General features: G+C 46.4%; 1 protein-coding gene across 1 annotated transcript in view; it reads left to right on the top strand.

The window, feature by feature from the left end:
• LOC126249165 (ELKS/Rab6-interacting/CAST family member 1-like) overlaps window positions 1–20,824 on the top strand; it is a 67,138-nt gene extending 46,314 nt beyond the window's left edge. The window contains exon 4 of the mRNA XM_049950822.1: window positions 20,630–20,824. Coding sequence (XP_049806779.1) covers window positions 20,630–20,824 — 195 coding nt within the window. The remainder of the gene's footprint in view (window positions 1–20,629) is intronic.
• Window positions 20,825–25,226: the final 4,402 nt, after the last annotated feature.

Below are 25,226 nucleotides of genomic sequence, written 5' to 3'. Positions count from 1 at the left end.
CTCCATCTATACCCTCCTATCAACTATGACCCTGCCCCCCCCCTCACTCCTGGTGTCCTTTCCCTTAGGCACCCTCCCTCCTTTCTCTTCCCTTCCCTTCTCTTTCCTTTTCCCCTGTCCCCTCCCTCCACCCCTCTTCTTCCGGGCTTCCCCTCCCCCTTCCTCTCTCCCCCCCTCTTTCCCTTGCCCGTGGCGTCCCTGCTCTCCCCTCTCGCTTTCCCACTCCCCCTCCTCCTCCTCCCCCTCCTCCTCCTCCTCCTCCTCCTCCTCCTCCTCTCTTGGCAGGTCCCCGGACTCGCACACGCATCGTGAACTTTCGCGCGCCGGAGATCGTCGCCCTCGGTTTAGTGTTTGTGCCGTCGTGTCTGTGCATCAGTGTTTTTCGCCGTCCACGCTCCTTCGTTCACGTGCGTCGTCTACCTCGTCAGTGTTTGTGCCCAGTGCCGCCGTTTTTCTTGTTGTTTCGTCGAGTGTGAACGGCTTCCTGTTTTTTAACTATTGTATCTCCTGTTTTTTAATCCACCATTCTGTTACTTGTCTGTCTCCCTTTCTTTTTTATTGTACTGCCTATGGCTGAAGAGCGGAGTACACTGTTCCGCTGCCAGCCCACCTTTGTATGGGGTGTTCAAATTACAATAAAGGAAAAAAAAAGAACCGAACTACCCACGGCGGACATGCCGCCGCCGTCACCCCCCGTCCACCTTCTCCAGTTTGCCGATGACACCGCCTTCCTTGCCCTTGCCCCCACCCTGCAACGCTCCCAACACCTTCTCCAATCCCATCTTGACCGGTTCACCGCTTGGTGCAACCAGTGGTTGCTCAAGGTCAATCCTTCCAAAACCCAGGCGATCATTGTAGGCAAAACCACCCCTTCCTTCCGCCTCCTTGATTTCTATCTCACCGTTTATGGCCGTCCCATCGCTCTCACCCCCACCCTTAAGTACCTTGGCGTCACCCTCGACCGTCGCCTCTCCTGGACTCCCCATCTCCAGACAATCCAAGCCAAGGCACGTTCCCGACTCCGTCTCCTCAAGGTCCTTTCCGGCTGTACGTGGGGTCTGGACCCCTCCACCATCCTCCACACCTATAAGTCCCTCATCCGCCCTATCCTCTGCTACGCCCATCCAGCCTGGATCTCCGCCCCCCCTTCCTTTTATAAATCCCTCCAAATCCTTGAACGCCATGCTCTCCGCCTTGCCTATCGCATCCGTCTCCCCTCCCCCACGCGGATCCTGTATGATCTTATCCCCTTCCCCCACCTCCTCCTCTTCCTCGAAAGGATACGAATCCTATACACCTCCCGTAAACTCGATCCTCCTCACCCGCTCGTCTCCCCGATCCTCTCCCACCCCCGCCCGCTGCCGCGCCTGTACTCCCATGTCCCACCCGGTCTCCATCTCTCCACCCTCCTTACCCTCTCCCAAGGTGGCTTCCGCCAGCTCCCCCTCCCTGATGATGTCCTCGTCCCCTCCATCTACCCCTCCTATCAACTATGACCCTGCCCCCCCCTCACTCCTGGTGTCCTTTCCCTTAGGCACCCTCCCTCCTTTCTCTTCCCTTCCCTTCTCTTTCCTTTTCCCCCGTCCCCTCCCTCCACCCCTCTTCTTCCGGGCTTCCCCTCCCCCTTCCTCTCTCCCCCCCTCTTTCCCTTGCCCGTGGCGTCCCTGCTCTCCCCTCTCGCTTTCCCACTCCCCCTCCTCCTCCTCCCCCTCCTCCTCCTCCTCCTCCTCCTCCTCCTCCTCCTCTCTTGGCAGGTCCCTGGACTCGCACACGCATCGTGAACTTTCGCGCGCCGGAGATCGTCGCCCTCGGTTTAGTGTTTGTGCCGTCGTGTCTGTGCATCAGTGTTTTTCGCCGTCCACGCTCCTTCGTTCACGTGCGTCGTCTACCTCGTCAGTGTTTGTGCCCAGTGCCGCCGTTTTTCTTGTTGTTTCGTCGAGTGTGAACGGCTTCCTGTTTTTTAACTATTGTATCTCCTGTTTTTTAAACCGCCATTCTGTTACTTGTCTGTCTCCCTTTCTTTTTTATTGTACTGCCTATGGCTGAAGAGCGGAGTACACTGTTCCGCTGCCAGCCCACCTTTGTATGGGGTGTTCAAATTACAATAAAGAAAAAAAAAACCGAACTACCGACGATCATCTAGAGGGTTGGATCCCTTCCTTCGAAAGCGCCAGATTGCAAAGCCTCGGCTACTCTCAGGGTGGAAACTCCATCTTCGAAGATTGTGTTTGCCCGTCTGCCCGCCGTTTGCTGCTGTCGCTGTTCGTTCGTCTGTCCTCCTGCCTGCTCGCTGTCCATCGCCGTCGTCGTAACCGCTGCCGCCGCCGCTGCTGCCTGCTGTTCGTCCGTCGGTTCGATGCCGCCTGGTGCAAGTCCGTCTGTCCGTCGCCGTTCGTCTGCAATGAGTACTCCGACCTCCACTGTCATCTACACCTCCCCCTCCCCCTCTCCCACAGTCACTTCCTGGAATGCCGCCCCTGGCCTCCCTCCTTACACCTCCCCTTCCCTTCCCACACATACCGATCCCCCTATCTCCTCCCCTTCTGTATACCCACACCTCTGCACCCTTCCTCCGGCCTCCACACCCTCAACAGCTCCCACTACTACCCCACTACCCCACTACTACCCCCGCCCTCACGTACATTTCTGTTGCCGCCTCTGCTGCCACCCCTCCGGTGGTCGGCTTCCCCTCTCTCACCCACCCCGTCGCTTCGTCATCTGCATCTCCCGCACGCATCACGTCGCGCGGAGCCATCATCGCCACCACTGAACCAGCTGCTTCTCCCGGCGCCTTCACTACGCCACAGGGATCTACCACCCGCCACCTCCCTCTCCTCCCCGTCCCTCCCCCTCCTGCCAGCCTCCAGTCTCCAAAAAACCCCAAAAGCGCGTCATTACCGACTCTGCTCCCGCCACTTCCCACAAAACGTCAACACCACCTCCCCCTCCCCCTGCCGTCACCATGGACACCACCCCTCCTCCTGCCACCCATACCTCGGCCCCCACCCTCCACACCTTTGTCCTGTCAACACCCGATCCTAAGTTCCTCAACGCTCGTACCCTCACCATGGAGATACGAAAGTACTTACCTGGTGCTCCCATCTCCCAACTCATGCCCCGCAGGGACTCAGTCCGTATCAAGTCCCCATCCCCATCCTTTCACTCAGACCTCCTGCAAAAACTCCCACGAGTTATGTTTGGCCCCCACGCCTCTCTGACACCCTTCCTTTCCGCTTTCACTCCTTGTCAGCCTCAGCCTCCCCGTCGCCCCCCCCTCCAACTACACCGCTGTGATCACCAAACTCAGCCCGGTGATCACAGAGGATGAAGTGTTGGTGGAACTGAACTCCCACCCGGACTTGGAAATCCGCTCTGCCCGCCGTACCCACAATGCCTCTGGTCCCACCTACCTCATGCGGGTATTCTCTGAGTCCGCCCCATCCATTGACCATCTCCTCACCCAGGGTGCCCTGATATACCACCGTCGCCACCCTGTTGAATCCTCCAAATCCCCTCCCCAATCCTACCGTTGCCAGCGGTGCCTGATGTACAATGACCACCTGACTCCCAACTGCAATAACCCCCCACCTGTCCCCATTCCAAGGCCTCCCACTTTCTTAAGAACTGCCCAACCTCGCTGCTTCTCCTTCCTGTAATACTTGCAATGGCCCCCATCCCACCTACTCCCACAAGTGTAAAGCTAAACCCCCCAGCCACCCCTGAGCTTACAATCCCAGTTCATCCCGTCGATCCCCCTGTCCATCCCAACAATTCCCTCCGTCCACCCCCCACGGCCGAACACATCATCCAGTTCCATACCGTTGTACTCCAAAACATTCATCCTTTTCAGTGCCCCCACACCTTCCAACAAATCTCCCTTGCTGCTCGCTCTGTTTTTCACCTGAACACCTTCGCCACTTACTCCCACAACCAAGCCCACTTCACCTTCACCTGCCTCGACACCCTAGTTTAAGTATCTTCCCCTCCCTCTCTTCCCCCCCTTCTTCCCGCCATGGTGCAGCATGAGTATCGCATCCTCTTCCAGAACATTCGCTCCTTCTACAAATACCTCCTCATGCACACCCTCTCCCACCACCAGGTCAACACCTTCCTCTTGAACGAAACCTTTCTCCAGCCCCACCATTCTATCTGCACCTCTCCCTATATGCTCCACCGCACTGGCGCTCCTGGTCCTCGTGACCAGGGTGGAGTCGCGATTGGCCACCTTAAGCATATCCCCGTCCGGCCACAACCTCTCCTCATTGACCCCACTGAGCACCTTATCCTTAGCGTCTTCATCCCCTCCCTCACCATTACCTGCGCTACCATCTATGCCCACTCGACTGCTTCTTTTCCTTATGACTTCATCTCACATATTGACCACACCTTCTCCACCTATGTGATTGCTGCCGACCTCAACATCAATAGCCACACTCCTGCTGCCCTTCGGCAGTGGCATCAGTTCCTCTCCATAATCCAAGGTGACCTTGTTCCCCTTCCCCAGCACACCCGACGCGAAAGTGACACCACCCCCAAAGTTGTCATTGTCTCTGCCAACCTCCTTGAGCATATCGCTGTCGCCGTCCTTTACCCCAGAGGTAGCGATCACCTCTCTGTCCTTCTCCCCATAACGTCTGCTCACCGCCCCCCTCCAGCTCCGCACCCTGCACCCCCTCCCAAGGTCGTCCATGACTATCGCTGTGCCAACTGGGATGCCTACCGGGACTCCATCTCCACCCAGGTCGAAAGCCACCCTCTTACCTATCACCATCCTGACATCATCCACGCCTCGTCCATTCTTCAGAAGGTAATTACTGACGCCATGGAGGCCCATGTTCCTACTAAAACCATCCACCCACACCGTCCCACACTCCCTCCGCGGGCTGTCCTCCTCCTCCATGAATCCCGGCCCCTCTATCGCTCCTTCCTGCGCACTCATGACAGGGATACACTCCAACGCCACCGGCAAATACAGCGACACGTACGGAACCTTATTACATACTGGCGCCAGACCTGCACACTACTCAACGCCACCCTCCCTATCAACTCCTCCAAGTACTGGTCCACCTTCCATCGTCTTACTGTTTCCCTTTGCGCTCCCCACTACCCCCTTCTCCATAACGATCGACTCCTTCCTGACAACCATAGTAAGGCCAACCTCTTCGCTTCCCACCTTTCCGAGGTCTGCTCCATCCCCGATGATCCCCACTTTCATTATTCTCTTTTCCCCACCGTCATGGAACGTGCCGATACCTCGGTCGCTCCACTTGCTCCTAGTCTCCAGTACTTGGGGCAGTTGCCCCCCTCTGACGTAAACACTCCCATCACAGCACAAGACATTAAACTTATCCTCCAGTCCAAATGCAACACGGCCCCTGGTCACGACTGTGTCACCTACCGTCACCTTCGAGAAAGCCCCTATTCCTTCCTGACTGTCCTCGCCCATCTCTATAATGTCATCCTCTCTACTGGCTTCTACCCTGACCTGTGGAAGACCTCCCGCGTCCTCTTATTCCTCAAACCCAACAAATCCCCTTCTGCCGCCTCTTCCTATCGTCCCATCTGCCTCACCTCCGTCTTCAGTAAGGTCTTTGAATCCATCCTCTCCCACCGTATCCATCAGCACCTTACTCAACACCACCTCCTCCCCCTTACCCAGTGTGGCTTCCGACCCTCCTCATCTGCTGATGACCAACTCCTCTACGTTGTTCACCTTCTGTCCCTCCAGCTCAACTCCCGTCGCTCCGCCATTTTTGTTTCCCTTGACCTCCAAAATGCCTATGACCTTGTATGGCATCCCGGTCTCCTCTTTAAACTCCAAACCTATGCGCTGCCTATCAAGTTTGTTCGTCTGGTCGCTTCCTTCCTCTCGCACCGTCCTTCCTATGTCACCCTCCACAACACCAACTCCCGTGTCTTTTATCCCACGGCTGGCGTCCCCCAGGGTTCTGTCCTCTCCCCTCTCCTTTATCTCTTGTATACAGCTGATATGCCCAAGCCACCCCCACTAGTCCACCTTCTCCAGTACACTGATAACACCGCCTTCCTGGCTGTCTATCCTACCCTTCAACGGTCTCAACGTACCCTCCAAACCCACCTTAACCAGTTCAGAACTTGTTGTAACCAGTGGTTCCTCCGTCTCAACCCCTCCAAAACCCAGGCAATCATCATAGGCCGCACCACTCGCTCCTTTCGCCTCCATGATTTCTACCTCACCCTTTATGGTCGTCCTATCCAGCTCACCCCCACCCTGAAATACCTTGGCCTCACCCTCGACCGACACCTCACCTGGACCCCTCATCTCCAGACCGTCCAGCAGAAAGCCCATTCCCGCCTCTGCCTTCTGAAACTCCTGTCTGGCCGGACATGGGGATTGCATCATTCTACCATCCTTCACACCTACAAATCCCTCATCTGTCCTATCCTCTGTTATGCCAGCGTTGCCTGGATCTCCGCCCCCACCCGCATTTACAAGGCCCTCCAAATCCTTGAACGCCATACGCTCCACCTTGCCTTCCGTATCCGCCTTCCTTCCCCCACACGGCTCCTGTATGAACTGATCCGCTTCCCCCACCTCCTCCTGTTCCTCCAACATCTCCGCATCCTTTACATTGTCCGCAGGCTTGATCCCCCCCACACTCTGGTTTCCTCCTTCCTCTCCACCCCCCGCCCGTTGCCGCGCCTCTATCGCTGTATCCCTCCCTCTCTCCACCACCACACCCTCCATCTCGTTCATCAGGGCAATTTCCAACGCCTCCCCCTCCCGGATGACGAACTTCGCCGTGACATCTACCCTTCCTTCCAACTATAACCTGGCCTTGTTCCCACCCCCCCTCCCCAGGGCCCCCTTTTTCCTCTTCCCTCCTCCTCCCAGAGCGGATTTGCCTCCATCCCCCCCTCCCCTGACACTCTGCACCCCATACTTGCTTCTTTCCTTCCCACATCCCTCCCTACCTGGCCCTCTCCAGCGCGCCCTCCGCTCATCTCCCCCATCTCTTCCCCTCCCTCCCTTCTTCAGGTCTCCCTCATCTCCTAGCGCCTGGCAGATCCTCTGTATTGATCATCATCAGTGTGCCGCATCAGTGTTGTGTTTAGCGCTGTTTCTCCTGTGCGTCCAGAGGTGTGATTTTAATTGTGTTCGCCGACAGTGTTACGTTATGTGCTATGCCATCCGTCGATACCTTTATGCTCCAGTCATACTGTGCCTTGTGTTCTTTTAATCGCCGCAGTGTGTGGCTTTTTGTGTGTGCTACTTTTAAACAGTTTTTTATCTCCTTTTTACAGTCACCCCGTTTTTTTTGTCTATTGCCTTCCATGATGTTACCCCTTTTTTATATCTATGTTCACCATATTCTCTCCTTTGCAATTTTTAAATGTTTTCTATTGTTTGTTCTATGTCTTTCGTCTGAAGAGCAGCGCATATGCTGCTGCCAGCCCGCCCCGATGGGGAATTGAAATACAATAAAGAAGAAAAAAAAAAGACCTACCGACGGCGGTGAATAGGCGATTATCATCTGTATCTTGCGATTGATGTCTGCTTCTAATTTTTGGAAGGCTGTATAGCCTCATTATGTAGTTAACGTGGCTCTGGATACGAATAGTGTACTGATAATTGTCTGCAGATATGCGTCGAGGATGGTGGGGTCAGACTACCACAGTAACTTTTGATGTAAATAAGTTGTTCTTTGTTATTTGGGCAGCGTGGTCTCAAGCGCTTTGTCAGGCTTCGCGAGGCTCGCCCCGTCGGAGTTTCGAGTCCTACCTCGAGCGTGGGTGTGTGTGTTGTCCTTAGCATAAGATAGTTTTAGTTAGATTAAGTAGTGTGTAAGCCTAGGGACCAATGACCCCAGCAGTTTGGTCCGATAGTATCTTACCACAAATTTCCAAATTTTGCTGTTTGGCTATTTGGGCAACGAGATAACTGATGGCTAAAGTAGAGAGGATATAACATACAGACGGCTCTTCCGAAGAAGAGACATTTGTTGCTGCCCCTTCTCTCTCTCTCTCTCTCTGATACTACTTCCTCTTGTCCGTTTTTATGTGCAGGCCAACGTCAGGAACCTCTTGATTCATTTTTATCTGTTTTTGACTAATGGATACACTGATTCACGAGAAAGGGTACTGTATACAATTTACAAATATTTCATATGAATTGTCCGAATTATGATTAACTAAAGTTTAATTATGAAAACGACACCACTGCCTCCTACCGAACAACTGCCATAATTCGAGAGAGGAGCAGTCACTTGAGACAGCAGAAAGAGTGACACAATTTGTATCTGGCGTGATCTAACGGTATAGCGTTTGGCTTTGAACTATCGAATCCCGGATGAGCCAATTTTTTCCACTGTGCCTGGAATCCTTACATTCATCTCTCAATGACGAGGAGATTCGCCAGAAACGAAACTTGATTCGGATCGTGCGTTACGCTGTAGCTCCCCGTTTTCCGGTTGAATAACTGGTTAAGGACTTGCATGTCGCCTGATACCCAATTTATTGCAATCGTTTCGGAACAACTGAATAGCAAAAATAACATGTGAAACAAAATGCTTCGATTTTAAATATTTTATGCATATAGTAAAATGCAATACGGGATGCACCTTTGCTTCGTTTATATAAACAAAGCTTTACATCAGCGCAACTTACGGTTCAATATTTTCATAAGTCAAATATAATTGCGAACACAATTCTCTGCGTCCTGGGGGAAAAAGGTATTATTTGTTTTGACACTTCCAAATTGTGCAGAAGACTGGTAAAAGAATCTTCTTTGACGACGCACTTCGAAATACGACAATTTCAGACTGCCGATTTCTGCTTCCCTCACATTATCAGTTGCAACGTGCGCTCTTATTTAAGCACAAATCTTTCGATTAACGGACAGTGAGTTACTCAGCTTACAAGTATTCTAATAAACACGACCAATAACGAAAAGACAACCGCCCCCATACATGACGTCAGAGCTACAGTCTGTAGTAATAAAATATTTTTAACAGATCTCGTCCCTGAAATCGTTTGAGAATAACTGCATAGCGGTAAAACATGCGAATACCAAATATCTGATGTTTTATTTTTGTGTTTCAAGTAAATTTAATTTCCGAAAAACTACTTCAGCTGCTTCACTTCGTTTACATGCAATACGTCCTTTCAGCAGTGCAGGAGATGATTCAACTTTCAGCTTTCTGCTTTCCTTGAATCTAACCTGTATGTGGACATGGTTCTTTATGTGGCACAGTGAAGTCTTCCATAAGAGTCCACGGAAAAGAATTGCGGCAATGAGTCTCAACAATGCATCACAGTACGTACTAAAGCTTCACATAAAGTGTTCTGTTACACGACCTGAAAATGTACATCATGCGTGTTCTCTGTTCTACCACAGACAGCCTCGCCGCGCGGGATTACCCGAGCGGTCTCAGGCTCTGCAGTCATGGACTGTGCGGGTGGTCCCGGCGGAGGCTCGAGTCCTCCCTCGGGCATGGGTGTGTGTGTGTGTGTGTGTGTTTGTCCTTATGATAATTTAGGTTAAGTAGTGTGTAAGCTTAGGGACTGTTGACCTTAGCATTTAAGTCCCTTAAGATTTCACACACACTTTTTTGAAACAGCCTCCGATACATACTGAAACACTCACGCGCATGCAACTCATGATTCGCATACAATGTTTAGATATATTGGAAACATAACTTACGTCACGATGTGCTCCCATCATTGCGATGAGATGTCACTCCAAACGCCATTTTTACAGGGAAGACACAACATTCATGCCTCCAGACAATTTTCCTGCCTTGCCCTGCTTTCACCCCATAGGTTTTATGAATGTGATGATATTTACTTACTTAAAGATGTTCTGTGAATAATTTTATTCGTAGCCTGCAAACAAAATACGGTGCGACAGTCGTCTAGTCGCTTATACTTAACGCTACCCATGCGAAGCCAGGCCGGGTTACTTGTGAAATATAAATTTAAATATTAGGAAGCCTTTGATGGAGTTTAGACGTTCATGGAAGTGAAACAAAGGCGATAAGCAGTTCTGACAAGAAAATAAGTTTTTCAAATGTGGTGTTACAGAAGAATGCTGAAAATCACACCAGTAGATCGCGTGCCGGATGAGGAGGTACTGAGTAGAATTGGGAAGAAAAAGGAATTGTGCTACAACTTGACTAAAAGAAGGGATCAGTTGCTAAGACATTCTGAGACTTATGGGGAACATCAGTTTAGTTTAGAGGCAAGTGTGGGAGGTAAAAATCGTAGACAGAAAGCAGGATATGAATACAGTAAGCAGGTCCAAGGGGATTTAGGTTGCAGTAGCTATTCGGAAATGGAGAGGCTCGCACAAGAGCCAGTAGCGTGGAAAACTGCTTCAAACCAGTATTCAGACGGAAGACTACAACCACAACCATAACAACAGCAACAGCAACACCACCACCTACTGCTGCTACTACTACTACTACTACTACTACTACTACTACAAAAACGGACGTTTCAGTTTACAGACGTGTCAAGTCACAAGAACAAAATTTTATAGGTGACACAAAAAGCTATTGTATCTGATAGAACAGATGGTTATCCACTCACTTCTAGAAGTGCATGAGACTTCTGTAAACAATATAAACATTGTACTCCAGATTCAGGGGGTAGATGCAAGTGACCTATCTTGACCCCATTCCGGATACCTATGGTGAGGCATGAAGCGTCTTGACATTACACAGTTGGCTGCGAATAACAACAGAAGACACTACAGAACACTAAAGTAAGCAAATACGAGCTAAATGTGGAAAACGAAATGAGAACATAAACAATAAGACCAGAAAGTAGCAACAGCTATGAGTGGAACCGGTAGCAGACAACGACCATATACCAACATACAAGTGAATGAGACTGTAAATAACGAATCATGTGGTATACAGGACCATAATATGTAAAACAGAGCTTCGAGGAGAAGAAAATGAATGCTAGATACGTATCAATCAACGTTATCACTGTTACCAGTACACTATAATGTTCGTTCGGAGGCTTGTAAGGAGTTAGGAAACAATATGCTAGTTAATCACACTCTTCTTTGTAGTATAGATCGTGTGAGGTACTACTCGCGCAGTTCAATCTTAGAATAGGCGCTGTGGCTGATGGAGGCTACCGTTTGTTTCCTTTATCGTTATGTCACCCGCTTCGCCCCATATGAGAGGGGGCGGGGGGAGGGAGGGAGAGAGGGGACTATCGCGGGTACAAAATTACACTCCTCAGACAGGAGTATTAAAAAATACAACGAAGATGAAAACATATTATTAAGGGGTAATAACTTTACGTACGGTTATAAAAATGTAAAGGATGAATTCGTCGGCGTTTCCATAAAAAAATTAATATTTTCCTTTTTAAATTAAAATCAAAGGACTAAAAGACGAAAAACAAAAATATGTACATCTAAAAACAAATGTAAGAAAAGGTGAGATCCTTTTAAGGAGAAGTAGTGCACTTTAACTTAAAAGCTGAAGGCCCTACACGGGGCCGGCTGGAGTGGCCGAGTGGTTCTATGCGATACAGTCTGGAACCGAGCGACCACTACAGTCGCAAGTTCGAATCATGCCTCGGGCATGTATGTGTGTGATATCCTTAGGTTAGTTAGGTTTAAGTAGTTCCAAGTTCTAGGGGACTGATGACCTCAGAAGTTAAGTCCCATGGTGCTGAGAGCCATTTGAGCCATTTGAACCCTACATGGGGAGAAAAGGATTTGAGCAGAAGAGAATGTGTTCTATATGGTTGAGGGGTGCACGGAGGAATATATAGTGGCCCGTTAGCAGGAAACTATGGGGATGAAGGTAGGTGTTGATGTGGATAGTGGGAAGACAAAAGGTGGCAAGGGATTTGGTACTTTGGTAGGGTAATAGTATCAGGAGTAAGGGGATGGGGAGACATGGAGAGGGAAAATGAGAGGGAATACCTGATTTGGAGTTTGTTAGATGAGGAAGAGTAGTAATAGGTAGGACAGGTTAATTCGAAGCTGATCTCATAGTCTGGGAGGTAGTCGGTTGAAACTGGATTGGGATAGTACATGGAGTGTGTAGATGTATGGACACTGGGATGTGTTTTTAAAGATATGGCAGCACCCTGGATTGCTAATCAGAGGGCTAACGATAGGGTTATTTGAATCTAGTTTGCTGATTGTGTAGCATTAGCGAAGGTGTTTGATGTGATTGACGAAGAGTGGGAATTTGATGAGATGGTTGAGGATCCACATCATGGTAGGTAAAAAGGATCCGCAAAGCAAGGTGAAGTGCATGATGTTCAAGGATTTGAAGGGACTTACCGAAATTCGAAATTTGATGGTCCAATGATCTGTGCAACATTTTTATAGGAGAGGATGAGTTGGAACAAGGTTTTGTAAATGTGAAGACTAGCGGAGGGGTTCTATCTCAAAGTTCGCCCAACTAGTAGTTTTAGGCTATTGTGGGCTTTCTGTTGGATGGTCAGTAGGTGAGGTTTCCATTTTAGTTACCACACGAGAGTTAGTCCAAGGTATTTTAGTATGTTAGTTAAATGGATGGTGATGGGAAGTGCGTGTAGTTCATCCTATAATTGTTGCCTGGGTTATGGAGGGAATGCTCTTGAGGAGCCATTGTTTCCATTGATTGAGGTAGATTTTGACAGATCGTTAGGATTTCTAGAATTTAGGGTACAGAGTGGGGAAAGTGGTGTCATCAGCATACTGAAGGTGAACTGGCGGAGGTGGTTTGGGCATATTGACAGTGTAGAGAGATAAACGAGAGGAGAGAGGATAAAGTCTTGAGGCATGCCTACAGTGGGATAGAAGCTATAGGAATAGGTATTATTAATAGTGAAAAAGGATGAGCGATTAGATAGGAAAAATGCAAAGTGGCAGAATAGTTAATTGAAAGTGTGTAAGTCTGGAGTTTTAATAGGAGACTGGATTGCTAAAGCCGTCATAGAATTACTCTAGGTCGAGGGGCCAAAAATAGCGATTTATGTTCGTTCAGCTGGTGCGATAGGAGATGAGCAACGGACAGGATCTGGTCATCAGAGAAGTTAGGACAGAAGCCGCACTAGGTGACCGGAAGGAAGTGGTGTTGGTCCAGGTATTGATGGATGCTTCAGGGAATGATAGATTCGAAAACTTTGCAAAACACTGAGGTGAGGCTGATGAGGCTGTGTGAGGATGTTAGTGTGGATTGAGGAATACTAGGATTTTGGAAGATTACATTGTTCAGGGTAATAATCTGCAGAGAAAAGAGTGTTGTTATGGGTTTCGATGTTGACTAAAAAAGGAGAGGTTACCCTCTTTGAGGTGTTGGTAGGTAATGCACTCGTGACCAGGGGAAGTCTTTTGTTTTATGTGAATTTGTCGTTTGCTATGATTGGTGTGTTTAATTCTGGCTGTGATCTCAGAGCGAACATCGGTTATTGTGGCAGTGAGGGTACGGTGATGGTGAGAAGTTTTAGGTTGTTTGACTTGGGGGGTGGTGTTGGAGTGAGGAAGGTATAAGGGCGAAAGGTGATGCATGGGATTTTGCGCAGAAGATCATATGGAAGTTGGGGTTCATGGATTTAATAACTGAAGTTTTGTGGGGTATGAATTGGGCATTATGGGAAGGTGTGGGCCATACTTCTTGATGTCAAGAGTGAGCGATTTGTCATTAAGGAATCTGGGATCAGGATAGGATAGGATGAATGTCTGAACAGTCAGGGAAGAAGGTGCAGGAGGGTGGGGAGGTGGTGTTCATGTGTCCAATGGGATCGTGATTGGTATGGGTTTTTTGGGAACAGTGCTAATAGTGGAGGTTTGGGTGGTTCTGTGGTTTCTTCGAGATAGTGGGATAAAGCAGAAGTTGGGGAACTGGAGATGGTGTCACAACTTGTTGACTGAGTGAGAGATATTGCAGCTTGTGGCGTTGCACAGTAGCACAGCGAGATATTATCTGTGCTGGTAACGGAGCATGGTAAGTGGTCGGCGTGGGATAAATTGGAAGTGGGGATAAGCAAAGGAAATGGTAGAAGACACGAAAGGTACGGTAGGCGAAACAAGTGATTGCAGATGGGGACGAGACTGTAGGAGGGGGAGGGTGGACGTAAGGTGGTGGACTTGAGGAAGTGGTCCACATAGTGACAGTAGGAGGAGGGATCTGGGTGGTATAGATGAGTGAAGTAGTAGGAGTGTCCGCACTGGGATAGGGAGACAGGGCACAGGGCGTAGATGATGATTGCCGGCGACTAATTGTCGCCGAGGTGATGGGGATAGAGACGGCGACAGTAACGGTAGGGGAGGAGACGACTGCGAAGACAATGACGACGATCCACAGGGGAGGGCTGGGGGGTAAGGATGATGATGCACACACACACACACACACACACACACACACACACACACGTTAAGGTAGAATCTAAGTAGCCTCGCATAACAGGTATTGTTTGCGAAGCACAGGAGAGTTCTCCCACCAGTCTGTGCAGGACGGGAGTTGGGCAAATGGACAACTATCTATCTAGAACCAGGGACTGCCCAGGCCAGTCCAGTCAGTAGACGCTTTGAGCAAGGGAATCCAACTTTGGGATGATGGAAGCGACCATAAATGCATTTTCCATTTATGGTTGCTTCGATCAGCCACCGCGCCAAGTGTCAGCTTGGATTGTGCAAATAGTAAAGCGGAATTTATTGTATTAGCATGCAAAAATAGATCTCACAGAATCAATATTTTATTGCCAAAATGAAATGCGGCAGGTATGTAAATAGTTTCCAGTTTTTGAATATCAAAGGAATGGTTTGCACAGTCATTATTCTACCAAATTTTCCAGCAAGCAAAAGAAAGAAGGCATTTGACTTAAAGCTGAGCTGGCACAGCTAGGGTCGTTCTGATCGATATTTCTGTTTCAATACCTGTTGTATCTGTCCCGATATCATGTTTTCGTTAATTTCATAATATCACAAAATGTATCGCCATTGAAAGCAATAAAAGATATACAGAAAAATATTTATCATTGAAATACTTATTAATAGTCAAATAAATTACATTTGAAAATACAGCGATACTTCTCTTTAAGCCTTTCCATGCAAGTTTTATGAGAAGTGAATTTACGTAGTGTCTATGTAGTATACAGCAGAGTCACGTGCTGTAGGAAAACCTGCACTCCATGCAGACAATCAGATCTGAAGAATATACTGCAGTAGTATTAAGCATGTAGTTGTAAAAGTGGTTCTACTAATCAAATGTTTGTGAATTAAATGTACCTGATGGAATGTATTAGTACTTGTATTTTTCAAGTCACTTTTCTTGCTGTTTTGAGTTACTGACGCACTGAGAATCTGGCAAACATACATATATGTTCATACTCGACAAACCACAGTGAGGTGCATGCGAAACGTTAATTAGCATTGTACGGAGAGGCAGTTTACCCATACAGCACATGCAGCACAAGCACATGCACATGCTGTTAGGAGCCTCGCAGTAACACAGCGCAATTTTCGGGGAAAAATACAATTGAAATTATACTGTCAACGATTATATTGGCATTACAGTGCTGTATTTTATAACACGAGAAATATGGATGATTGACATAACGGTGTATGTACTTTCGACAGGAGCAGATTCAGGGAGGGCCGGGCCGGGCCGGGCCGGGCCGGGCCAGGGCGGGCCAGGCCGGGGGGGGGGCGTAATTCCCCCTCCCTCTCATTAACAACAGGTTAACCTAAGCATTTAAATCTTTACGTACATCAGTTTCCAAATTTCCCAGTTAACTTTCAGACAATGTCGTCAAAGCGTTGACCCTTCATGTGAATCCCTGTACTTTGTCGTTTTGCGGCAGGTTCGTATTGACAACTCAGTCTCGTAACACATGATGATTTTTTCCAAAAAAGACTTCTCAGAGATTTGTACTTCAATCAAATCGCGGCAGACGTCTATACATAATTACTTTTGTTTGAGAGTCAAGATATGCGGGACAAACTTTGCACACACTTTTCTATTCTCAAAAACGTTCTGAAGAATGTCTTGAATACTTGATTTAGAGATGTTGCACCACTGCGGCTTGTGTCACAACGTCAACACATTACGGCAACAATCCCTCTAGTTAACACCGTTTGCTCACAACTGACTTGTCGAATGCACATCTGTTGCTCACAGTTGTTAGTTCAAGCTGCACCATAATTACTGCGTTGACATCGCTTATGTGTCAGGAATAAAGTTAGTCCCGGAACATTTTGGACGGATGTTTATAAGATTACAAGTAGGACACTGAGTGACATGAGACAGAAATTGAAAGTCTCTCCACGAAGAGAAAATAGCAAAGTCTGACTTTCCCGAATACAGGTGGAAAGACTGAAAGGAGAAGCATTCCCCATCGTTTACACCATCGTACGGCCTTAGTTTGCATGTCTGTTTTGACAGTCGTAGTGCTAAATGCAATACTGATAGTACTGAGCCCACGATTCACTCTTACGTCACGTAGATTATGACATTGTCAGATTTGGTTGCTGTTATATATCACGTAACAAAATCTGTGACCAAATTTCAGAAAACATTCCTCACACATTGAGGAAGGAAATAAGTTACATGGACATGGATCCAGAAACGCTTTATTTCCATGTTAGAGCTTGTTTTTTATTTTTCTCTTGAAAATTTCATTAATCATGAGAAACACACAGGACAAGAACGTATCAGCACGATATGAAAGAATTTCCTAAACGGATTATTCAAAATGCCCTCTGTTAGCAAGAATAAATGCATCAACCCATCGTCACATTGAATCCCATGCTCCTTATGACGATGATCAATTGCTTTAAATATTGTCCTGTCGGGCATTGCCGTTCTGGAAATCTCTCCTGACACAAACGTCGAGGGCCACAGCCATTACCATCTGCTAATCCATACAACAAATGGCGACTGATGACGTTAGCAGTTAAGTCCCCATAAGATTTCACACACACACAACAAATGGCCATCTGCCGGCTTCACATGTGTGTTCATTTCCACTGCACCATATATGAAACCAAATCCGTAATGGACACTAAACAGTTGATACTACGAGCTTGATGCTGGTAGAGCAATGTCAACACAAGCATGAAGTGAGTCACCTGAAGGAATTTTGCGGGGTCACCCAGACGAACCATCGTCCCCCTCCCCCTTGGACAAATAAGATTCAAGTTCCCCATCCCCCTTCTCATCCTTTGGTAGTAGAGTAACTGAGTGGGCAACGTCAGTATTTTTCTGTGCGCTGTAGGCAGAGGATCAGGTTTGTTTGACCTCAGGGTGTGGGTATTTGTTGTAAACAATAACAATAAATTAAACGTACAATTATTGTTATTATGCACGTTCTCATTTTAGTTCTGGGCTCCATTCTGAGAGGATCACAGTATGTGTAATCATTATAAATAGTAAATTAATTATATTATTATTCGAATAACTCAAATTTCGTCATTTGAGGCATGTATGCTGTAGTGATAGGATTAGAGTGTGGGTATTTGTTATGAATAGTACATTAAATTTATTATTATTTCAATTACGTAATTTCGTGAGTAATATTTTTGCAATTTTAGCAATTTTTGAAATACTTCTAACTATTAAGATGCAAGTAAATATAAGATGCGATCATAGTTTCCCTACGAAAGCCACACTAACCCCTTGCAAAATGTGGGTGCTTACATATCCGCATCGGAGTCGTGCTGTTTTGCATATATGCTGCAGCGTTGCTCTCAAATGGAAACTTCTTGATCGCCCTTTATACGATGTTAAACAATTTCCACAATGCATTGTTCACACCATCGCAGACCCTTAAATTTTTAAATACTACACCATGATATTTAAATATATAAACTCTTGCTACATACCACATCTACTTCATATCTACTTTACCAGTGTATGTGCTGACATAATTTCTGCAATGTGTAATTAATAACAGCTACGCTATTGCTCAGACTTAAAATGTTAAAGAAATGCCACAAGAGGACATTTAAACAAATGACTATTGCTAAGTCATCCCTACATTACTAGTGTGTGTGTGTGTGTGTGTGTGTGTGTGTGTGTGTGTGTGTGTGTGTGTGTGTGTGTGTGTGTGTGGTGTCATAGTGTACCCGTTAAAACGAGTGCATTGTCCTATTGGTAGAAATGATGTCACGATATATTCTACAAAATCTTGGCAAATGTTAACAAGATGTGTGATGCAAGACAATGCTGTGTGACGTCATAGCAAAATTCTGTAAGCAGTGCAGTAATACAACTTGACAGAAAGGCACTGCTACTAAATCTAGCTCTCAGGGAGAGGCATCCAGCCCAAGTTAATAACAGCAGTTCTATCGTATCCCGTAGCGAAGCTCTTCGGCCACTTTTGAGGCTTAGACTACCGAAAAATTTAAGAAAACGTGCAGTTAGTCAGAATATAACAATGCGTAGAAAACAGTGTAAGTTTGTTTTGTATGATGCTATAGTTTCATTTGACCCATCCGTGAGTTGAGAGTTGACTGCGTTATGCATACTATCCAGTTAAACAATTCACTGGAGGCGTTTAGAATGACAAGTAACAGTATCCATTCATTCTGCCTCCGTCTGCTAACTTGTCGTTGCTACAGCACACTTGCTGCACTGCTGTGTACATGTGGAAAATCGCTTATTCCAGCAAGAGACCCAGGATCCGTACGAGTGTTCCAACCCCGTACAAACCTTCCAACTGCTTTTTATGCAGTGAGGCGGGGGGCGACTCCCCAGCTCTTCGGTTGTCCATTCTGAAGTGGTGCCACTCGAGCACACCGAGAAAAGAGGTGCCAGCGTGGTCACGAAGCCAATGTGAAGTGAAAAGCTTATTTTCCTTCAATGGTCCACGCCATCTTGCGACTTTATCTCTCATAATACGTTTAACGGGTGACAAAATTATTGTCGCCTTAGCATTTGACGATCTTATGGTTCAACAACACATCGGCAGGTCCGGAATCCCTTGCAAAATTTATGTTCTAGAAGAAATTTCCTTGTCAAGTTTCTCAACTCATTTATTATACACGCTATCGATTCGTGTTCGTAGTCAGTGGTTACAGAATATCAACTTTGGATTTTGTGTCAGCTCAATAATTCGACACTCTTCCTTTGTAAGGGCTGAACGAAATGGTCGCTAAGGTTTCTACATGAGTTTGTGAAACGTTTAAGAAAAGTCTCGGATTTATGGTTCTACTACTCTGTTAAAGAGCTCTTTTATCTATTTATTTGTATTTTATTTATTTAGCCTGACCAGATTAGGACCTTACGGCCTTATCTTACATCTGACCAGGTACAACACACACCAAAAATATTAAGAAACCACAGGTAATAATAATAATAATTGACACTAACAATGATAATGCTAATAATAATTGACACTAATATTAATAACGATCATAATAATAACTGACACTAACAATAATAATAATGATAAAAATCCTGACGGTCATTAAAAATTATATAGATTATTTTATCACATTTGAATCCATGTTTAGTGTTATAGAAACACATTTGAAAAAGAAAGAGGAGAAGATGGAAATGGCAGTGACAGTGGCTGTTAGGAAGAACAGAATTCAAATAAAGAATTCTGCTAACTTTGGGAAGGGAAAAGGGTTGACGAGAGTGAGCTGTAGGCTAGTATATGGGAGAGATGTCTATTGTGACAGAAGGAGGGGCCAACAACTGTATTTTGAAGTTTGGAAGAAATCTAATTTCTTGACATTTTGATGAAGATTTTCCGGAGAAAGTTTCCTAATACCAAAAGTGACTTAGAGGACATGGGAGAGTTACATGATGGTACAGAGATTATTTTAATTCGTTGAGAACGAATATTTCTGCTGTGCTTTTTAGGTAGCAGTTTAAGATTTGGAGTTATATAAGGGGGAGTGCAGTGATTGAGAAGACGATAGAGCTAACATACAATATAACTACTGTGTCCAAACTAAGTGCCTACGCCTCCCGCTTCCCGCGAAGCAGACCGGTACAGCGGGCCCCGGACCGAGTAGGGGTTAGCCTGGCCGGTTATCCCGGAAACAGACGTTTCCCAGAGACCACCAGGAGGCGTCCACGGCGCCGCAAGAGGTCGCTACAGCCGCGGACCTCTTTCCTTCCGCTCTACACATGACTGCAAATAGAGCCAGCTATATCCATGCGCCAAGCAGTATTTAGACTCGCGCAGGAGCCTGAAGAGGTTCTTCCCCCTCCTCCAGCCCCCCCCCCCCCCATCTGCCTTTGGCTCGGGAGTGTCATCTTTGTGCCGCCCTTTTCGTACAGTGTTTTACAGTGAGTGTTTTACAGTGAGTGTTCCGTGTTGTTTTTTGTGAAGTGTTGCGAACGGCCATCATACTGTCGCTGGGTGTGCTTTTTATCTCTTGCGAACAGAAACCAGACTGTCGCCGTGTTTTTTAATTGTGTGTGTACTATGTTACTCGTCTGATTCCTGTGTCTTTTATTAACATTGCCAACCCCTTTTGCTTTCTGGTTTAACTTTCCGCATTTTTCCGCCATTTTACACTTTACGTCACCGTTTTATCGCCTGTTTTTCTTGTTTCTTTTCTTCTTCCGTTTTTAAAATAAAAGTCTGTAGGCTGTAGAGCAGCGTACTAAGCTGCTGCCATCCCGCCCCCTTCGGGGGGAATTGAAAATCAATAAAGGAAACAAAAAACCTGAAGAGGCAGTTCACGCCGAGCGCGCCCACTGGTGTCATCGTAGCCGCCGTGTCATCGTCCACCGCCGCCAGCGTACCGGAGCCATCCTCGTACGGCCTCTATTCGTCCTCGGACTCCGGTGACGGTAACGTGGACTCCGCGCCGCTCTTCATGAGACGCCTGGGGCTTGGTTTGGTGAAGTTGTATGGTTACTACTGACAGTATTGTTTGGAAGAATCTCTGATTTAGTTAGTGGTAGGCTTGGAGGATCAGTCCTACCTCACAAATATTGTTTTGTAAATTCTGAAGAAAGTCTTTAGTTTAAATAAAAACGCTATAACTCCCCATGAACCATGGACCTTGCCGTTGGTGGGGAGGCTTGCGTGCCTCAGCGATACAGATAGCCGTACCGTAGGTACAACCACAACGGAGGGGTATCTGTTGAGAGGCCAGACAAACGTGTGGTTCCTGAAGAGGGGCAGCAGCCTTTTCAGTAGTTGCAAGGGCAACAGTCTGGATGATTGACTGATCTGGCCTTGTAACAATAACCAAAACGGCCTTGCTGTGCTGGTACTGCGAACGGCTGAAAGCAAGGGGAAACTACGGCCGTAATTTTTCCCGAGGGCATGCAGCTTTACTGTATGATTAAATGATGATGGCGTCCTCTTGGGTAAAATATTCCGGAGGTAAAATAGTCCCCCATTCGGATCTCCGGGCGGGGACTACTCAAGAGGATGTCGTTATCAGGAGAAAGAAAACTGGCGTTCTACGGATCGGAGCGTGGAATGTCAGGTCCCTTAATCGGGCAGGTAGGTTAGAAAATTTGAAAAGGGAAATGGATAGGTTAAAGTTAGATATAGTGGGAATTAGTGAAGTTCGGTGGCAGGAGGAACAAGACTTCTGGTCAGGTGACTACAGGGCTATAAACACAAAGTCAAATAGGGGTAATGCAGGAGTAGGTTTAATAATGAATAGGAAAATAGGAACGCGGGTAAGCTACTACAAACAGCTTAGTGAACGCATTATTGTAGCCAAGATAGATACGAAGCCCACACCTACTACAGTAGTACAAGTTTATATGCCAACTAGCTCTGCAGATGACGAAGAAATTGAAGAAATGTATGAAGAAATAAAAGAAATTATTCAGATTGTGAAGGGAGACGAAAATTTAATAGTTATGGGTGACTGGAATTCGAGTGTAGGAAAAGGGAGAGAAGGAAACGTAGTAGGTGAATATGGATTGGGGCTAAGAAATGAAAGAGGAAGCCGCCTGATAGAATTTTGCACAGAGCACAATTTAATCATAGCTAACACTTGGTTTAAGAATCATGATAGAAGGTTGTATACATGGAAGAACCCTGGAGATACTAAAATGTATCAGATTGATTATATAATGGTAAGACAGAGATTTAGGAACCAGGTTTTAAATTGTAAGACATTTCCAGGGGCAGATGTGGACTCTGACCACAATCTATTGGTTATGACCTGTAGATTAAAACTGAAGAAACTGCAAAAAGGTGGTAATTTAAGGAGATGGGACCTGGATAAACTGAAAGAACCAGAGGTTGTAGAGAGTTTCAGGGAGAGCATAAGGGAACAATTGACAGGAATGGGGGAAAGAAATACAGTAGAAGAAGAATGGGTAGCTTTGAGGGATGAAGTAGTGAAGGCAGCAGAGGATCAAGTAGGTAAAAAGACGAGGGCTAGTAGAAATCCTTGGGTAACAGAAGAAATATTGAATTTAATTGATGAAAGGAGAAAATATAAAAATGCAGTAAATGAAGCGGGCAAAAAGGAATACAAACGTCTCAAAAATGAGATCGACAGGAAGTGCAAAATGGCTAAGCAGGGATGGCTAGAGGACAAATGTAAGGATGTAGAGGCTTATCTTACTAGGGGTAAGATAGATACTGCCTACAGGAAAATTAAAGAGACCTTTGGAGATAAGAGAACCACTTGTATGAACATCAAGAGCTCAGATGGAAACCCAGTTCTAAGCAAAGAAGGGAAAGCAGAAAGGTGGAAGGAGTATATAGAGGGTCTATACAAGGGCGATGTACTTGAGGACAATATTATGGAAATGGAAGAGGATGTAGATGAAGATGAAATGGGAGATACGATACTGCGTGAAGAGTTTGACAGAGCACTGAAAGACCTGAGTCGAAACAAGGCCCCCGGAGTAGACAACATTCCATTGGAACTACTGACGGCCTTGGGAGAGCCAGTCCTGACAAAACTCTACCATCTGGTGAGCAAGATGTATGAAACAGGCGAAATACCCTCAGACTTCAAGAAGAATATAATAATTCCAATCCCAAAGAAAGCAGGTGTTGACAGATGTGAGAATTACCGAACAATCAGTTTAATAAGCCACAGCTGCAAAATACTAACACGAATTCTTTACAGACGAATGGAAAAACTAGTAGAAGCCGACCTCGGGGAAGATCAGTTTGGATTCCGTAGAAATACTGGGACACGTGAGGCAATACTGACCTTACGACTTATCTTAGAAGAAAGATTAAGGAAAGGCAAACCTACGTTTCTAGCATTTGTAGACTTAGAGAAAGCTTTTGACAATGTTGACTGGAATACTCTCTTTCAAATTATAAAGGTGGCAGGGGTAAAATACAGGGAGCGAAAGGCTATTTACAATTTGTACAGAAACCAGATGGCAGTTATAAGAGTCGAGGGACATGAAAGGGAAGCAGTGGTTGGGAAGGGAGTAAGACAGGGTTGTAGCCTCTCCCCGATGTTATTCAATCTGTATATTGAGCAAGCAGTAAAGGAAACAAAAGAAAAATTCGGAGTAGGTATTAAAATCCATGGAGAAGAAATAAAAACTTTGAGGTTCGCCGATGACATTGTAATTCTGTCAGAGACAGCAAAGGACTTGGAAGAGCAGTTGAATGGAATGGATGGTGTCTTGAAGGGAGGATATATGATGAACATCAACAAAAGCAAAACGAGGATAATGGAATGTAGTCGAATTAAGTCGGGTGATGTTGAGGGTATTAGATTAGGAAATGAGACACTTAAAGTAGTAAAGGAGTTTTGCTATTTGGGGAGCAAAATAACTGATGATGGTCGAAGTAGAGAGGATATAAAATGTAGACTGGCAATGGCAAGGAAAGCGTTTCTGAAGAAGAGAAATTTGTTAACATCGAGTATAGATTTAAGTGTCAGGAAGTCTTTTCTGAAAGTATTTGTATGGAGTGTAGCCATGTATGGAAGTGAAACATGGACGATAAATAGTTTGGACAAGAAGAGAATAGAAGCTTTCGAAATGTGGTGCTACAGAAGAATGCTGAAGATTAGATGGGTAGATCACATAACTAATGAGGAGGTACTGAACAGGATTGGGGAGAAGAGGAGTTTGTGGCACAACTTGACCAGAAGAAGGGATCGGTTGGTAGGACATGTTCTGAGGCATCAAGGGATCACCAATTTGGTATTGGAGGGCAGCGTGGAGGGTAAAAATCGTAGGGGGAGACCAAGAGATGCATACACTAAGCAGATTCAGAAGGATGTAGGTTGCAGTAGGTACTGGGAGATGAAGAAGCTTGCACAGGATAGAGTAGCATGGAGAGCTGCATCAAACCAGTCTCAGGACTGAAGACCACAACAACAACAACAACAACTCACACAGAGATTTTCCTATCCGCAAACGGCGGATATAGTAACTGTCTACACTTATCGGCACGCAGCCATGATAATTGTTCATAGACGTGAGCGGGATGATAGAAATGGTGTACGTCACAAATGTATCTCACACAAGCATTCATCGCTAGTTCTAGCCTGCTTGCGGTTTCGTACGTACGTTCTTCGAGAATACCAACACCATAGTTAACTATGGGGAGTATAGCTCGCCCGGCTAGCAGCGCGGTCTAACGCGCTGCTTCCCGTGCCGGAAGGCGTACCGGTCCCCGGCACGAGTCCACCTGGCGGATTAGTGTCGAGGTCCGTTGTGCCGGCCAGCCTGTGGATGGTTTTTAAGACGGTTTTTCGTCTGTCTCGGCGAATGCGGGCTGGTTCTCCTTATTCTGCCTCACTTACACTATGTCGGCGATTGCTGCGCAAACACTGTCCCCACGTACGCGTACACCATAATTGCTCTACCACGAAAACATTGTAGTTACACTCGTCTGGAATAACCCAGGGTTCGGTGTGGGGGCGGCGGTGAGGTGGGTGGCCTGTTGTGGGGTTGTGAACCTCTCAGGGCTACGGCGGGACGAAGCCTCTCCGTCGTTTCTAGGTCCCAGGTTCAATACACAATACACACAATGGGGAGTATTAGTGACTCTAAGACCTTGTTTTTAAGGTTATTGAAAATCTTTTATCTTCTGCAATTCTGGAGAGAATCATGTTGGTACTTACTAATATCATTCTGGTAAGAAATTCCACCTCATTTACAGATTACTTAACACTATCACGGTCAACATTTGATAAACTTAAATTATATTGCTTGGTAGAGGTAACTTTTACTCACGACAGGATCAGGATTAGAAGTGTTTGTTTCCATTGTGACAAAAGTAGTGTTGTAGAGCTGGGTTACTACAAGTTCTAGTTGCTTGGTGTCAGTTTAGATATTCTGGGTTCGGAATGCTACTCCTGTGTACTCCTG

The sequence above is a fragment of the Schistocerca nitens genome, chromosome 3 (genome assembly GCF_023898315.1).
Source record: "Schistocerca nitens isolate TAMUIC-IGC-003100 chromosome 3, iqSchNite1.1, whole genome shotgun sequence".
NCBI classification, from domain to species: Eukaryota; Metazoa; Arthropoda; class Insecta; order Orthoptera; family Acrididae; genus Schistocerca; species Schistocerca nitens.
The sequence above is the reverse complement of the archived record's forward strand: the minus strand, read 5'-3'. Positions and strand labels throughout refer to the sequence as shown.